This window comes from Nematolebias whitei, chromosome 3 (assembly GCF_014905685.2).
Source record: "Nematolebias whitei isolate Nwh7 chromosome 3, NemWhi1, whole genome shotgun sequence".
NCBI classification, from domain to species: domain Eukaryota; kingdom Metazoa; phylum Chordata; class Actinopteri; order Cyprinodontiformes; family Rivulidae; genus Nematolebias; species Nematolebias whitei.
In genome coordinates this window covers 35,931,043-35,948,041 of record NC_056500.1, presented here as the reverse complement: position 1 = coordinate 35,948,041, position 16,999 = coordinate 35,931,043, and the positions used below count along the sequence as shown (strand labels likewise).

Below are 16,999 nucleotides of genomic sequence, written 5' to 3'. Positions count from 1 at the left end.
AGTACTTGCTGAATGTATTTCCTAATGCAATGGTCTACAATATCATTAAGTGTGCTTACTGTACTATTTTGTGTAATACATTAATAGTGTTGAGCCATTTTAATGAACAATGCTGCAGATAATTCATGTTTTTATTGTGTTTACTCTGTGACACAGTTCACACTTGGACTTGTAAAATTCAGGGATGACCTGCAGAGTTAAATGCCATTAAGCAAAATACGAAAGAGTAATGATTATACCTTTGAAAGTTTGTATTTAACACAAACAAAACCAATGTGTCATTTTAACTGCAGTAAACACATTTAAGTAAAAGTTGTCTGCCTGAACAAAAGGAGCATTAGACCTAACAAAGGAATATCTGATCATTTCAACTCCAGTTTGTCATCAACTCTAGTTAAAATACTGTCTATTCAACCTTGTAATGGATCAATAATGAACAACATTTTAACTTCCTGACACCGTTTTCAAAACTTGGACCTGAGTGTCGAGTCATTTGGAGACATCTCTCATCTCCTGTCCTAACATCCCATGAACTGACACATTTTAATATTGCAGCAAGAATTTCTTGTTCAAGTTCAGACGAAGTGAGTTTTCATAGTTTTTCGAGTCCAGTCTGTCTCTTTTAGGGAGAGAATATGTTCTTCTGTACTGAATAATCTTTCAATAGTCTTTCAATAAGGCCATGTCTGGTGCATATCTTCTGGCTGACTCTCCACGGTGGAATACATTTTGGGTGTGTTAGCGGTGCTGCGGGTGCACCCAGCTCAATGATGTAAATACTAGAATATACGTCATTGGTCCAGCTCTTCTTGAAGGCGGGCCTAACGTTACCTGCCCACTTTGCAGTGATTCAATGGACCAGCTCTCCTCTCACCATTGGTTACTTTCAAACTAACAAACCAAAAAGCCGCAACATGAATGTAACTTGTAACTCAATGCATTATAGAAATGTAGTGTAGTAGAAAGTACAGATGCTTAATATTAAATGTAGTGGAGTAAAAGTAGAAAGTACCCACGTTTAGCTTTACTTAAGTAAAGTACAGATACATGAAAAATGTACTTAAGTACAGTAACAAAGTACAGGTACTTAGTTACATCCCACCACTGTCCATGGGTCTTGTGAGGTGAATTGACCCTCGATCCAGAGGTGGACACAGACATCCAACAACACTGATGTTGCTTCTGTTTTACTCCAGGATTTTAGTGAGATGTGCTGCAGTGTGCTATCAGAAGATAAAAGATTACCATCAGATGCACGATGCACATCAGCTCGAGTTTAAGAATGATATTAGTTTTTACCTTTTTATTTTTGATGTGTTATTGATTTAGGACTCTTCATAAAGCAACACCTTGGACACACCAGCCCCAAAGTGTGAAACATGACAGTCAAGATTTTAAACTACTGGTTCATGGTTCATCTCACATCATCCATCTATCCATCTGTACATCCGTGTACCCACATATATTATCTTTACCCACTTTTTAATTTTCAGGTCACAGAGGTCACTGTGTCCATATCCAGCAGTTATTGTGTGAGATGGGGGAGCACCCTGGACAGGTCGTAAGTCCATCACAGGGACACATAGAGACAAACAAGAAAACCAAACAATCTAACTCACACCTAGGGACAATTTAGAGTTACCAATCAGCCTAACATTCATGTTTTTGGTCTGTGGGAGGAAACCGAAGTACCTGGATAAAACCCACGCATGCACGGAGAGAACATGCAAACTCCACCCAGAGAGGCCCGTAGCCAGGATTTGATCCAGCGACTTTCTCGCTGAGAGGCAACAGCTCTACCAACTGAGCCACCATGCCACCTGACCTCTCATCAATTAAAATAAAAGAACTAAAAGTAGGCAAATGTCAATGAATGATGCAGGTGTATATTTACAACCAGAATGTTCACTCTTGAAAAGAACATTGATCATTCTAACAAAGTTGAGTCAGGTCCTCTGGACATATTTTTCTTTGTTCAAAGGTTTCATCTTTTATCCAAAAGTCTTCTTCAGTCTGAGGTGCTGCAACAAACTCCATCTTATAAACAGCACCTTCTCATAATGGATCAATCAGTTCACCACAGAGTCCTGGTCTGATGATGTTGCTCTTATGAAGAGCAGCATCATCAGACTAGGACTAAGTGGTCTACACTCATCTGCTGGCCAGTGGTCACTCTTTCAGGGATCAAGATGTTCACTTCCTTAATAGAGAAGAATGCTGGTTTGAGAGAGGAGTAAAGGAAGCCATCTTTGTGAAGAGAGCACATCCATCATTAAACGGGCGAATGCCTCCGTGTTCAACTTTCTCCCTCTTACAGTGTTGTTATTGCTGGTGTCACTCAGCCCTCTGAATAGCAAGCAGCCATCAGAGCACTAACGATCAATTGTTAGACTGATGGTGCTCCTTTTTGAGTTTGTTGCAGCTCCTCAGACTGAAGAAGTCTTTTGGATAAAATATGAAATATCTCAACAAAGAAGAAACCATCCAGAGGACCTGACTCAACCTCGTTAGATTCATTTAACAGGATTATTGAGCATGCATCAGGACATTGATCAGTGTAGTTAAAACAGAGGGGACACTTTATTTTCATTAGCTAAAAAAATAGTCCAAAATTCACAAAATGGGTATACCGTTCATGCATTTAAAGCTTCAATGGTATGCAATCAAACTAGAATTAAATTAAACTTTTCATCTTCTAAAGCATTGCACATAGGCAACACTATAAAACAAAACTTCACATATCGATGTTAAAAGAAAAGTACAATGACAAATACTTAGTGTAATAAAGATTTTCAATAAGTAAAATATATTTTATTTTAAATATTATTAATTCCTTTTCATTTAAAATGCTGTAAAGTGCTGAGTTCAAGGTGTTGAAGTGGGTTTTGTTTCTCTTGTTCACGTGAGCTTCACAGCAGCCTTGTGGCCTGATGAAAGAAGCTGTTGTGTAGTCAAGTTTTTCACGATTCAGTGGAGTGATCATTTTTCCAGATGGCAGAATGTTAAACAGATCATTGGGCAGACTGAAAGAGATCCCTGACAACCCTAATTTAATATTGTCTCTGTCTTTGAAAATCATCTCCAATCAGGAGAGTGAAATCTCCCAATAACACACTCAGACATCTGCAACACATTTTGCAGATACTTTCTATTAATTACACTGCAGTTGGTGTAATTTTCATTCATCAGGGGAGGAGTGTAATGTCTTCTTGAGAAATTCTCAGTGAGGTTGACTTGTGAATTTTACATTGTTAACCTTCCCTGCAGGGGAGCTGCTGAAGGTTCAGGGATTTGTCTAAAGTCCAAAAATCAGTTTTTTAGTGCTGTTGTTTTCATGTCAGCACACAGACTCTTCTAGCTCTGCTCTAAAAGATGTTAGTTTTTGTTGTGGTTGACTCCCACTCTTCTGTCATCGGTAAATCTGCTGTTTTCAATTAATTAAGCAGCACATCTATACTTCAGCAGAATAAAAAGCAAAGGACTGAGTGTGCATCCCTGAGGGACTCCTGTGCACATTTTAATGCAACATGTTGTTTCATTGTCAGTAAACTGTATGTTTTCTTTCTGACAGCAAGTCCAGATATCATGTACTTATATCATGGATACTGTGACTGTAAGCCTGTAATTAGTTACTGGTAGCATAATGTTCCAGCAGAGAGGAACTGATCCAAAAGGTCCTTGAGTCCATCAGTAGCTCATCAGTCAGGATCAGGACCAGCTGTGGTGGTATGGCTCTGCCCTGCCACCCAAAGGCTGCAAGAAAGTGGTTACAGAGACCACTAGAGCCACAGAATCCAGTTAGAGTTTTTCTAAAGTCTGAGAAGAGAAAGCTTCACTTTAAACAGCTGAAGGGTGACTGTGCTGAAGGCCAACAGTTCTGATGGTGTCATGAGGCAGTAGAATAATCTGCTGCCAAATAATTTCTACCTTTTTGTATTTAATGATTATTTTGTGCAGTAAAATCATTGAGTTTGATTCAATTAAAAGTTCGAGAGGATTCTGAAATGATTCAGATGTTTAATGCTGTAAAAATCTGTTACAATATGACACAGAGTTTATTAAGTTTGTGTTCATTATGTGAACTGTTTTTGTTTATTTTACAAAATGCTATATTTCTGATTGTTAAGTATTTAAGCACTACCATCACAGTCTTTTAGCATTATGACATATACTATTGATTGTCAACAACGACAACAAAACAAAAACATATTGGAACAGAATAAACTTATTTTCAAGTTTATTCACATTGATTATTTGGTTCAACACTCGTAAATCAGCAGTAAGAAACAACAACAAAAAAAATAAATAAAACACAATTGGACACTTTTCTGCTTTTCTTCCAGTGAAGGATGTTTTATGGTACAGTGGTCTTATACTGCTACTTTATCATCATCTCCAGAACATAACGATGATCCTGCTAGAGCCTCTCCTAAATATTTAACACAAACATATTGTTCCATTTATGAGATGTGCCACCTTGAGGAGCAGCAGCACACTGCTAACTCCCTTCATCTTATTCAGTGTTTTGTATCAGCTATAACAAAAAGATTACAATTATTTTTTACAGGATTTATCAATGATTAATGTGCCACAGTTTATGAACAGAACCTTGTTCCGGTTCTGTGTAATCACCAATTCTGAGACAACACAAAGATGGGTCAATGGTGACTTTCTTGGCTGCTTTCACACTTTGATTTAGAATGTGTGTGTGTGTGTGACATTATTATTGGTTTTGTCAGATGTCCAGCTTTGAAGTCAAATGATAAAAAAGATAAAAGAGAAATTGTATTACATTTAATTATAAAATGTGCTCATGAGTGTACAAAGTAGATTAATGATGTAAAATTAATTATTTTATCATCTCTAAGACCAATCAAATTAATTATGCTCATTGATGTATGGCAACAAGATTTATCCAGACATGACCACACCCACCTGCCGTCCAGAGAGTCACACACACACAAAACCTGCATCTGTCTCTTTGTGTCACTCAACATCATCCGTCCATCATCCATCCATCATGTATCTCTCCATCCATCATCCATCTATCATCCATCTTTCCATCCATCATCCATCCATCATTCATCTCTCCATCCATCATCCATTCGTCAATCCCTCATCCATCCATCATCCATCCCTCTGTCATCCCTCCCTCCCTCCATCCATCCATCTATCCATCCATCCATCCATCCATTTTTCATCATCCATCCGTCTCTCTATTATCCATCCTTCATCAATCATCAATCCCACCATCATCCATCCATCCAACATCCATCCATCCATTCATCTATCATTCATCCATCCATCTTCCACCATCCTTCATCCAACATTCCATTCCATACACTAATCTTCTGCTGATATCTGACAGTTCTGGCCACTGCTCCGCCATACCGCCCTCAATCAATATCAGATTTTTTTTTCATGTAGTAGTCATTTGTTCACTCCTGATTTATGTGAAGAAAAAATAATCATCAGAACAGAAAGAGTAAAAGTGTAAGACAGACTGTAAAAGTAATTGGACAGAAATATTTTCTCCTTTTTGAAGCAAGGAAATGTCTGTATGACTAATGAGCCAAAGTACATTTATTTCAGTGTTAAATATTGTACAACTGTTACATTATGGACTAAATCTATTATGGTAAATGTACTGTGGTCATTGAAATACATGAGGTGTCTGTAGCTCATTGATACAGCAGGATTTATTCATCCAACAACACAGTTAGATTGTGAAGGCATTTATTTGAACATGTTTACGAGCATTATTCTCAGTGTATACACAACACAATCACACAAATAACAATAAATGACCAACAATATTAATAACAACAATGTTAATTTATTAATATTGTTATATATATAATATAGAATGTTATTAAATTAACAATAATATTTTCAGCTGAACTAACTTTTGTTACAATAACAATAGTTCTGTTTTTATGAGGTTAGAGAGGATGTTCCTGCCCCATTCCAATTTCTTTTATATTCTTTATAGAGACTTTGTATTGAGTTTTTATTTTAATATTTAATAGATTTCAGTCTGACCAATAAAATTATTTATTATAGGTGCATAGGGGATAAGAGTGTGCTGTTTAATAAAAAACACAGGATTGTTTTTTTTCTTTTCCACTTTTCCGTCTTCATCTTTCACTTTATCAGACGTTGCTCCATCTTGCTTTCCATCTCTTTTCTCATCTTTCTCACTCGCCTCACCTTTTTGTACTTTTTTCTTTTCTTCTTCCTCTCCTTCAGCATTTTCATCTTCTTTTTTCCTCCTCATCAGCTTTTGCTTGTTGTTTTTACTTCCTTTTCCACCTCTTCATCTTCATCTTCTACCTCCTCTCCACTCATGCGCTCCAATTCAGTGATTCGCTGTTTCAGAGCTGTGCCAGAGCTCTTGTAATTTCCCAAAACCTTCTTAAGTTTAATCTGCATCAGCTCCATTGTGCTGTATAATTTACTGACCTTCTCCTCCAGCTCTTTAGCTTCAGGCTTGATGTGGGCAGGATCCAAATCTATTAAACCATCCTTCATGAGGATTTGACGCCCCTTCTCCTCCAGCATGGCTTTGGCATCTGGATACTCAGTCAACGATTCCATTAAGTCATCTTTTGACAGACAGAAGAGGTCAGAATATCCAATGCTGCGAATGTTTGCTGTCCGCCTGTTGCCCGATTTGCTGCCTTTAATATTAAGGATGCTGATTTCACCAAAGTAGCTCCCACTTCCCAACACAACAAACTGTGTGACACCATCATCAGCAACAACAGCAAGTTTGCCATCTTTTATAATGTACATCTCCCGGCCGATGTCGCCCTTCTTGCAGATGTAATCTCCGGGGCTGAACACCTGTGGCCGGAGTTTGAGCACGAGCTGGATCAAAAGGCCTGCCTCACAGTCTGCAAAGATACGGACTTTCTTCAGGGTGTCCATGTGGACCTGGATGGCTATTTCTGCTTTCAGCTTGTCTGGGAGATACCTCAGTACCTCTCTCTCATCCTGAGCTTTACCGTTATTCCACAGATAGTCAAACCACTTGATGACTCGCAACTCAAGTTCCTTGCTGACTTTTCGAACCTGCAAATGAAGATAAATCAGAATGTTAACTGAACACTAAACTATTGTGCCACTCAATGTTTAAACATTGAATGGCTACTGACCTGCATGTACTGCTTGATGTTGTCAATGCGGGCCTGGAACTGGGCTTGGGCAGCATTCATATTGGATATCATGGTGGCAATGTTTCCCACAATGGTTGCGAAGATCAGGACTCCAACTAAGAAGTCCACTACATGGAAGAGAAATTCTGAGTCTAGAGCTGGTGGTGGGGTTTCTCCAATGGTGGTCAGTGTCAGTGTGGACCAGTAAAGACTGAAAGCGTACTTCCTCATGGGTTTCCCAAATTCAGGCTCCTCAGGATTGTCCAGAGCTGGGTAGACCCATTCATCTGCACCGAAACCAATAGATTTGGAGAACGAGAAGTACAGGCAGGCATTCCAGTGGATGATGATGAGGATGTACATGATTAGGTTTGCGATGCGGAAGATGTTTGGGTAGTTAGTTTTTGTCTCTGTCCTTGTGAAGAACTCCATCATTCGGCCAATCCTTAACAGCTTATTGATGCGAATTTCTGGGTAGTCGAGGCCAAGGATGAAATAAAAGATATCTGTTGGCAGCATGGAAAGAATGTCCAGGCGAAACTGACGGCTGTTGACGTAGTTATCCTGCAGCAACTTCTCATCTTTCACCAACAGCCCTTGTTCCAGATAGCCTACAATAAAACATGCAGAAAGTTTATTAAAGTATTTAAAATAATAGATTTTATTTAAAAAAATTTTTTACAACAGCCCAAACCCTTAGTACAAATCAGAGCAACTGTTAGAGTCGGAACACTGATCAACTCAAAATGTTCATCTTTGTGATCACGATTTAAGTCAGTTCAGTCATTCTTGCTGTTTTCATTGTGATTTACTGTTTTCTAGTTGTAAAACATGAAATTATGAAACATTTTATTTGTTACCCACTAAATATCCATCCATCCATTACCTTTTACCTGCTTCTTCCATTTTGTGTCACAGGGTCGCCGGTGCCCATTTCCAGCAATCACTGTGTAGGGGCGGGGTACACCCTGGATGGGTCGCGAGTCCATCACAGGGTCACATAGAGACAAACAAGACAAACAACCATTCACTCTCTCACTCACACCTAGAGACAATTTAGAGTCACCAATCAGCCTAACATACATGTTTTTGTTTTGTGGGAGGAAACCGGAGCACCCGGAGAAAACCCACACATGCACGAAGATGTAGTGAACTTGACCTGATGTCAAATCAATGACCTTAGGATCATATGGTCAGAAACTGTCATTTCATTGATCTGCATCCAGAAATACAGTTTGACCCATCCTGAGACTTTCTTTCTTGAATTAATCAAGTAGAAAAGACAATTCTCTATGATCATTACTATTTTACAAATGTTTTGATAATCAAATTGTGTTAGTTCAAACAATGTTTACAGGTTGAAGTGAACTACTCATTTTTATTTACTTAAACAGTAGTAATGATTTTTATTCCTCATTCAAAGAAGAAATCAGGGTAATATGCATTTCTTGATTTTTCTGTCTTCAATGAGCAAATTTGTAAGTGTGTTAAAGTTCGAGCTTCGGTCAACTAAAAAGTTTACTGAAAAGAAATGTCATGTTTAACTTTTACAGCAAGATACAGGAGAGGTGGCACCACGAAGTCTGGTTTTTCCATGATATCTTTCTGTCTGTTCTTAAACAATCCTTGACTTTCCATAACACCTTACATCACAAACCACACCTCTGTTCTGGTCCATCCACGAATCAGAAAGCTCTCAAATGAACCGGAAGTATAGCCCGTTTAAATGTGGCAACTTCCCAGTTCAACGGTAGAGTTTTGAGAGTTTTGAGAGTTCCAGAAGAGTTCAGAGTTCTGAAGGAGTTCAGAGTTCTTGGAATCCAGAATGCAGAGATTTTGGGACAACCTGGATGCAAAACGCAGGCATTCATGGTTGCTGCTAAGCCAAACAAGCTGAACCAGAGACGATTTGGGGAATTATAACTTCTGTTTGGATAACCTCGCACGACTCTCGAGGTATTTTAGCTGTTCTCAACGGAGACGCTGAAAGTGGCTGGAAGTAGGACTTCACGCCGACCTGATCTATCTTCAGAAAGGTAAAAGTCGACCTTCACCCAAAAGTGTACTGTTTGGGACAAGCTGATTTCCAAAGAGCGTGCTGTTCTGGTTAAAACAGATAAATTCCCTCACACATCTCTCTGTAAGATAAATCTCAATTTTCCATCTTTAAACTCTCCTTTCTGCTAGAAAATCAATCACCGCCGTGTGAATTGATGTCTGCTGTTCTGCTGAAAAGTGAAAACAATCGCCGTATTGTTCTCACTTCCTGTGAAGCAACGGAAAACCATGGCCGTATGGTTTTCCTGATTGATTGATTATGTTGTTATTTTCATATTTTGCCAAATTAATGTAAATGTTTGATGTTAAACTTTGATTCTGTAAATAAATGACCGCATTCATTTTGATGGGTCAAAGATAAATAACGTCTCTCGTTACATTTCTGTTAAATTCAATGCACGCATGTTACACAGTCCAGAAAAATGAAGAACCCGTTTAATGTATGAATATATCTCAGTATATGTCATACTACAAAGAGAACATGCAAACTCCACCCAGAAAGGCCCCCGGACCGGGATTTGAACTGGGGACCTGCTCACTGAGAGGCAGCGGCTCTACCAGTTGCACCACCATTCTGCCCCCCCCCCCCCCCCCCCCCACTAAATATGACATTAAAAATATGTTTTCATGAAAAACTGAATACACTCGGTATGATAAGTTTTGAACAAGAAAGATCCGGTCAGTTTTCACCTGTTCTGGTCCTGAAGAACATATCAGCCAGGTAGAAGAGATCGGAGCTGTAGTCTAAAATAATCCAGTAGATTATGTAGTCATGCTGCAGCTCCTCAAAGCATGCCCTGTTTGCAGAAAAAAACTTTTGTAAACCCTATATTTTCTTTCACCACTGTATGTGATAGCGATAGTTACTAAATTCATGGTGCCCCAAGGTGGGGCTCTGTGTCCTTACAGGGAAGGGGCTGTTTTATTTCATTGTAACTTTGGTGCCTAAAGAATTGCAAGTGGAACTAATGTTTAAACGTTCATGCATTTCTGACTTGTTTTTGTAACAAACCAGAGAAGTCAGGTGAAAATGCTTATTAGTGTGCTGATTTGCTCCATTTCTTACTGGTCAGCCTGCGTTCGGCCTGAATTGAAGCGATAACTAGCAGAAAGGAATTTTCTTTTCTCTTTCATGGGGTTATGAATGCTGTCTGAAGGAGGGTCTAATGATTGACCCATCTATTACGAATGAAACGGGAAAACATTGCTTTCACTGTTTGGTCTGAGCAGGACATCCAGCATTTGTACCAGATGACACTATTTATTACAGTCCTGTTTACTCACAACACCGCCAGCATGGATATGTGTACAAAAAGAAAAAAATATCTATTTTTACATTCCTCTAAAAGGAGGTGCATCATGAAAACTTTGAGATCCACAGCTCCAAACCCTTAACACATACATTAATCTTGCTTTGAATTCAAACTGAATCAGTGATTTTATTTATTTCTCTGCAGCTCGGTGCAACTCCACAAAGCTGTTAAGAGTTCTATAAGCAACGTTTAGCAACATCACCTGGCTATGATCATAGTCCAGTTATACATGACAGGTAAAGTGATGATGAAAAGCCAGTTGTAGTACAAATTCCCAGCAGGATTAATAACAAATATTTCTTTAGGCCTGAGAAAAGACAGAAGAAAAGGGAATTTAGATTATTTGAACTCTAATATTTGTTTTTTGAAAAAAGTTTTGCAAGTGAATTATTTACTTTTCTTTCTCTTTCTCTTTCTCCTTTTCTTTCTCTTTTTCTTTCTCCTTTTCTTTCTCTTTTTCTTTCTCCTCTTCTTTCTCCTTTTCTTTCTCTTTTGCTTCTTGTTCTTCTTTCGCCTTTTTTTTTCTGAAACATACAATAACAAAAAAGTGAATACTAAATATTTTCATTTTAACTCTTTAAGCTTAAATATTTCATTGTGAAACAATTACACTTTTTTCTCCTTCTTCTCTTTCTTTTCTTTTTTCTTTTTGCTCTTTTTTTCCCTGAATAGGAAGAAAATAATTAATTTATTGTGCAAACTGAACAGACTCAAAGTTTATCAAGGACATGTAAAAGTCTCAAATTTTCTCTTTTGGTTTTAAATCGTACTTACTTTTCATTGTTGTTGCTGTTATTCATGTTGGCCAGAAGGTTTGATTGAGGTGCCCTTCAGGAACAAGCACAGCATGTCACACATAAAGATAATTAAGTCTTTTCTCAAGAGAAATTTGGATGTTTTAAATTCTGCATTAATATAAGAATGAGGTCTTTGAAGTTTGTCTTACAGATCATCCTCACTTTCCTCTCCGCTGTGTTCAGCTGCTGAGGGAGCTGCCATAGCGAGACTGGGGCGGCTGGTGGACATGATCATGGAAACAAATAGGAGGTTCAACCTGAAAAATAAAAACACAAATTACAACAATGAAATGGAAAAAATAGACAAAACTGCAGGAGGTCGACCATTACTAAATGGAACGCATGACATCCACCAGAATGTAGATATTTTATTCATAAATTAAACGGATTCTTTCATTTTTCTGGACTGAATAATAATGTGCATTGAATTTAATAAAATGTGGACGGAAACGTGTTTATCTTTGACTCACCAACGACAGTGGGTCATTTATTTAAAAACGATTTAAACACATCACACATTTACATTAATTTGGCAAAATTAATTTGGCATTGCTTTAAAACAGGATGATCTTATGTTGAGAAAGTTGTAAGCATTTTGGATAAACCTTAAAAATAACATTATACACAATCTCATGCAATACTATAATATCTTGTGTGGTCTTTTGGTGCTTAGAGTATCTGTTGCAAACTACACTATCAGCTACAACTGCACCAAATTTTAGCTCATTATCTATAAAAAGGTAGAGTATTTTAGTGACAGAAATCTTTAGTTAGGTTGACATCATGAGTAAATCATTTTAAGGTCTATGTTCAAATCTGACTTTTTGAAAGTTTTACTAAAATTTGTGATTCGGTTTATGACACATTCTGTTTAAGCTTGAGACAAACTCGCAAACACAGAGAGACAAAATGCAACAATGTCTCTGCCTTCACCGACAGGCAATAATAAATTCAGATACTGTACCTCGGAAACAGATTTTTTTTTAAATGGCCAAATCTTTGAATATTCTTACTTCTTAAACTTTGTGCATTTAGCAGCCAAACTCCTTAGAGCAGCTGTTTCACTTCAAAACCTTAAATAATTCTTGCCAAACAAAAAGATGAATAAAAAACAGTAATGCATTATATTGTTGCCCTTCTTGCAGGTTGCAGTGGATTTAAAGTAAAGAGTCATCCTTTGGACTGCAAAGCACAGAAGAAGAGCATTTACTCCTCTGCTCATCATCACCTGCACACATTGACCTTCATTTATGGTGATCTGAAAATCCTCCTTCATGCATGAAAGATATTAAACTAATCAGCAGCTTTTTACTGCATCCAAACACTAAGCTGATTAAATTTGGAGACAAGTCACGTTGACTGATCAGGTGTAAGGAAAACATTTTGACCAGAGTTGGAAAAAACTGAGTGCAAAGAAGCATGAAAATGGCTGGATCAATCATGATTTAATCTTGTGGCCAATGGCAGACTGAGGAGGAAATTCAATTCAATCAAATTAGACAAATGACATTTTCTTCCAAAACGCAGCGGGAATGCTGCTGAACTGACTGCTGGACTTTGTTGAAGACGCTGAAATTGAGTTTAGAGCTAAAATAAACAGAAAACTACCTGCACGCTGAACGATACAAACACTAGCTAATAGTAGCAAAATCTAAAGGAAACAAAAGCAGCAAAAAGTTGGCTAAAAGCTGAAAGTAGGAAACAGCTTGCTAAACATAGCTGAATGGTAGCTAAAATTAAAGTGGCCAAAGATACTAAATTAGTGTAAGTATGCTGGAGTAGATTTCAGCTAGAACAAAGTTTTTGAACAAATCTGAATATATTTCTATTTGTAAAGTATTACCTAACAGAAATATTGTTTTAAGAACAAAAGCAACAATAACCAAAGTTCATGGCACCTATTTCTTACCGGAGCCGGATGTTTTGATGTGAGCTATTAATAATTAAATTAACACAAAGTTTTCAGAAGTTAGACTGCAAAAATGTATTAAAAAAGAGGAAAACAACGTTATTGATAAATACACATTCACATAAAAATAAGCTAAAGCTTTTTGAGGTAAGACTAACAAAAACTAAAGATGGGGAAAAAAAATCTTATCTTTACAACTAAAAAATTAAAAATATGTTTGCTTGCCTTTGTAACTGAACACTTTAATACCCTAAAAAGCTGTTTAATGTTTTTATAGTTCTTTAAAATAACATCTATCCAAAGTTATTAATACATTTTATGCAAGGCTACATAAAAATATCACCGTAAAAAATCTTCGTGAAAAAAAAAACATTAAAAAATTTTGTGACTCCAACAAATGAGGCTTTGAATGTAAGACAACATCATGTTTTTATTTAAAAAGCCATCTCTGCTGATGAAACTACATCCCAGATAAATATTAGTTTTGTGCATTGTTTAGTTTTCCTGTTGCTTTGAAAAGAGAAAGTACAAAACATTTTATGACAATATATTTTTCTAATTGAATGCAGCTCAGTGCGTCAAATCATACGATCTCATCTGTACCTATAAATATTAACCAAATCAGGAAAGAACATTTGCATGTTTATTACATTGTTTCCGATCTGTCACTCAAAAAACTCACAGATATTCATCCACATTGTAGCCTCTATGAATCTAACTTTGCAGCGTAAATTATTCAGAACAACCAGGGCTTCATTTGTGGGTTTGTACAAAGTCACAGCTCACACAAAAAGAACCAAAATTAAATTTTAATCTATAAATTCATGTGCAGCCTGCAGTGAATCAACTGAAATCATACAATATAAATGATCATGCTGCCCAGCTGAGCATGTAAAATGTGAAGAATTGATCTGGCTCAGTAAATCTTACCTTTTTAATCCTCAATGTATGGAGAAGTCCATGTTCTTTATGCCTTGTGAAGCCTGCCAATCATGTAATTAAAAATGTGTATTTAAAAAAATATGTATGCATAAGAAACCAACTGTACAGAATGGCTCTAACTAACCTTATCATTGAGTCTCAGTGACCCCAGCGAGGATTTATGGATTAGAGTTGGCAGAGAAAAGGTGAGACAAAGTCCCACTCCCTCCTTTACTGTCCTGACTGTCTACTTGAGTCAGAAGAGGAAAAATGTCCAGGCCAGTATAGATGACCGAAAACTGCAAAACTCATTTCTGTGTTGAGTTTTCCTCTTTGTACTCTGCAAGTCTTTTTTGACCGTATGTTGAATAGCATGGGATATAGTCTGCTTGTGTACACACACACACACACACACACACACACACACCCACACACACACACACACACACACACACACTGCTCACCCTCTCTGTCAGCACTTTCAGCTCTGATCCTATTAGAGTAGAACAGATCTCAGATCAGATGGATGTCACACCTTTTAAATGCATCAGAATGATGAGTGACAATGAAGCTGAACCTCTGAGGAGAGGAGATGCAGTCCTTCGGTTCAGTGGCTCTCCCTGTTGGCACGTGGAGTTTCTGCAGCTTCATGACAACAAGTTGAACTTATAATAAAACATGCTCATGGGAGAGGAATAATCTTTATTTCATATTGAAAACTTCAGGGTCTCACAGGTATGATTACATTCACATGGTTATTCAATATCTTGGCATATTGGCTTATATTACAAAAACAAAAAGCTATAAAAACAACAAATTAGTCAAGACATTCCAGTAAAAAAAATGTGGGGGAAAAATCCTACTATTGAGGACAAGGTAATCAATTATAATCTGTAAACATGCACATTTACTTGATTATTTTTTGCTGTGGCTTTCGTTTCATCTAATGTTGGCCACAATTACATGACCAATGGATGTATTAAACTTTAATTTCTTGCAGACTGAGGAGTACTGGAGGGTCTGGTAAGAACAAACTACAGGGCAGGAATGTCGGCCCCTCCTGTTATGACTGCACCAGCATCTGCAGCAGGGCTGGCTACATCAGCAGCCACTTCAGGGGCAGAGGTGGCGCTGTCAACAGGCACAATGTCAACAGGAGGCACGTTCACAGCAGCGCCATCTACTGGTGCGACATCTGCAGGGACGTCGACCACAGCTGGCTCCAGAGCCACTCCAGGTTCTGCTGCAGGGCCCACTGTAGGTTCTGCTGGTGCTGCTTCCACCACAGCTGGCTCAGCCTCTGCCGCCTCCACCTCTTCAACCTCCTCTTCCTCGTCTGAGTTCAAGGGAGCCCCGGGAGCAGCGGGGGCTGCAGCTTTAGAGTCTCCATCCTGTTGTGAAAGTGGAAGGAATTTTAAAGGAGCCTTATTAAATTCTACGCCAAACTTTAAAAGCATGTATAAACATAAAGCAAGCCGGTTTAGCTGCATGTTGATGTCTTCACAACAGGCTCTTCAACTAAACATCCAACAGAAGATGACTGGCTGAAGGGGGTGCAGAGGAAAACTATGAGTTACACTCACAGTAGCTCAAACACATGATTGCTGACAACTTATCTTACTGTCAAAGCTTGCACCCTGTCTTAGAGAAAAGTCTGAACCTTAACCAAAACCCACTCCCTGAGAGGGAAACTTTTGTTACAGAGGGGAAAATCAGAGCAAAGCTCCGAGCAACTTCAGTGCTGAAAGTTGCAGAACAAACTCTCCATATTAATTAAACTAAAACTCATGAATCATAAACAGCCCCGTGAATCTTTGCTTCATTATTGTAGCAAAGGCCCACAAGCTTTTATTTTCCAGGAGCAGTGAGATGAGCTGCTACTGGAAAATAGCTTAAATCCATAAAAGCACCAGATGGAGATTTAGGTACTGCTAAATTGTTTTTATGTTGTCCTCTTGTGGAAGAGTGCTGTGCACAAAACATTGCTATTCATTTATTATTATATTAGTAATTTAAAATTTCATTTAAGTTTAAATTCTTGCGTCCTTCAGGCTCCACCTGGACGAGCTGCAGCTCGGCAGCGCCGCTTCCTCATCATGCAAAGAACATCAATATGGAGGGTTTTTACCAACATGATCAAATTACAGCAGTCCTAGATGTGCCACCAACATGGACATACTCCCAATGATAAACAAAGCTGTATTCAGGTACTTTAGTATATTTAAAATATTAGTAAAAATAACAATAAGGTCAGCACATCAAGCCTGTCAGAATGTAGCTTAGAAAAAGAGACAAAAGGCAATATCACCGGAGAATGCAATTAAAGATCACATAATTGGGCTTGAACAAGTAGAGCCAAACATACGAGCATACTAAGTGCAAAGTCAAGACAAATCAAATTTATTTATAAAGCACATTTAAAACAGCAGCTATTAGGGGAGCAGATACAATGAAAACAGAAGGGGTCCAAGAATCGACCCTTGTGGGGCCTTGAGCGTACTGAGTGCAAAATGATTGTAAGAAACATAACAGCTGAGGATGGAAGCAGCTGAAAATACCACTTTTTAGCAGGTTGATCAGACTGCTGCACTGGTGTTATTAAACGACACAGAGACCCAATATCAGCGTCAGAAAAAGTGTGATCTTAAAAACACTCACACCTCTCAAATACTTAGTCCTTCAGTTTTCTGTCAAAACTGTAGTTTTCTTTTTTCTGTTGTACCATAAAAATGTTGTCAGACTTTTAAAACTGCATGGAGATAAACTGGGCTTATGGTTGTGGGAACAGCAAATTAAAATAAATACACACACACACACACACACACACACACATATATATATATA

At 38.0% G+C, this 16,999-nt stretch overlaps 2 protein-coding genes across 3 annotated transcripts in view; both read right to left on the bottom strand.

Annotated features, from left to right (window-relative positions):
* Window positions 1-6,040: 6,040 nt before the first annotated feature.
* On the bottom strand, window positions 6,041-14,408 carry cnga1a (cyclic nucleotide gated channel subunit alpha 1a). Of its 2 annotated transcripts, XM_037674926.1 has the most exons (9): window positions 14,165-14,408; window positions 11,475-11,582; window positions 11,303-11,356; window positions 11,141-11,192; window positions 10,924-11,006; window positions 10,731-10,835; window positions 9,906-10,012; window positions 7,158-7,768; window positions 6,041-7,074 (listed from the first exon to the last, which is right to left on the bottom strand). In XM_037674926.1, the coding sequence occupies exons 2-9, from the start codon at window positions 11,558-11,560 to the stop codon at window positions 6,277-6,279; spliced, it is 1,896 nt and encodes a 631-aa protein (XP_037530854.1). In that variant the 5' UTR covers window positions 11,561-11,582; window positions 14,165-14,408; the 3' UTR covers window positions 6,041-6,276. The 2 variants fall into 2 exon arrangements, 1 of the variants encoding a protein (XP_037530854.1); XR_005186709.1 differs by lacking the exons at window positions 6,041-7,074; window positions 7,158-7,768; window positions 9,906-10,012; window positions 10,731-10,835; window positions 10,924-11,006 and having other exon boundaries at window positions 11,140-11,192; window positions 14,165-14,217; window positions 14,301-14,408.
* Window positions 14,409-14,882: 474 nt separating this feature from the next.
* The window catches only part of enam (enamelin), a 5,782-nt gene continuing 3,665 nt past the window's right edge, over window positions 14,883-16,999 (bottom strand). Inside the window, exon 8 of the mRNA XM_037674925.1 lies at window positions 14,883-15,546. Within this exon, the coding sequence (XP_037530853.1) occupies window positions 15,190-15,546 (357 nt within the window). The 3' untranslated portion in view covers window positions 14,883-15,189. The remainder of the gene's footprint in view (window positions 15,547-16,999) is intronic.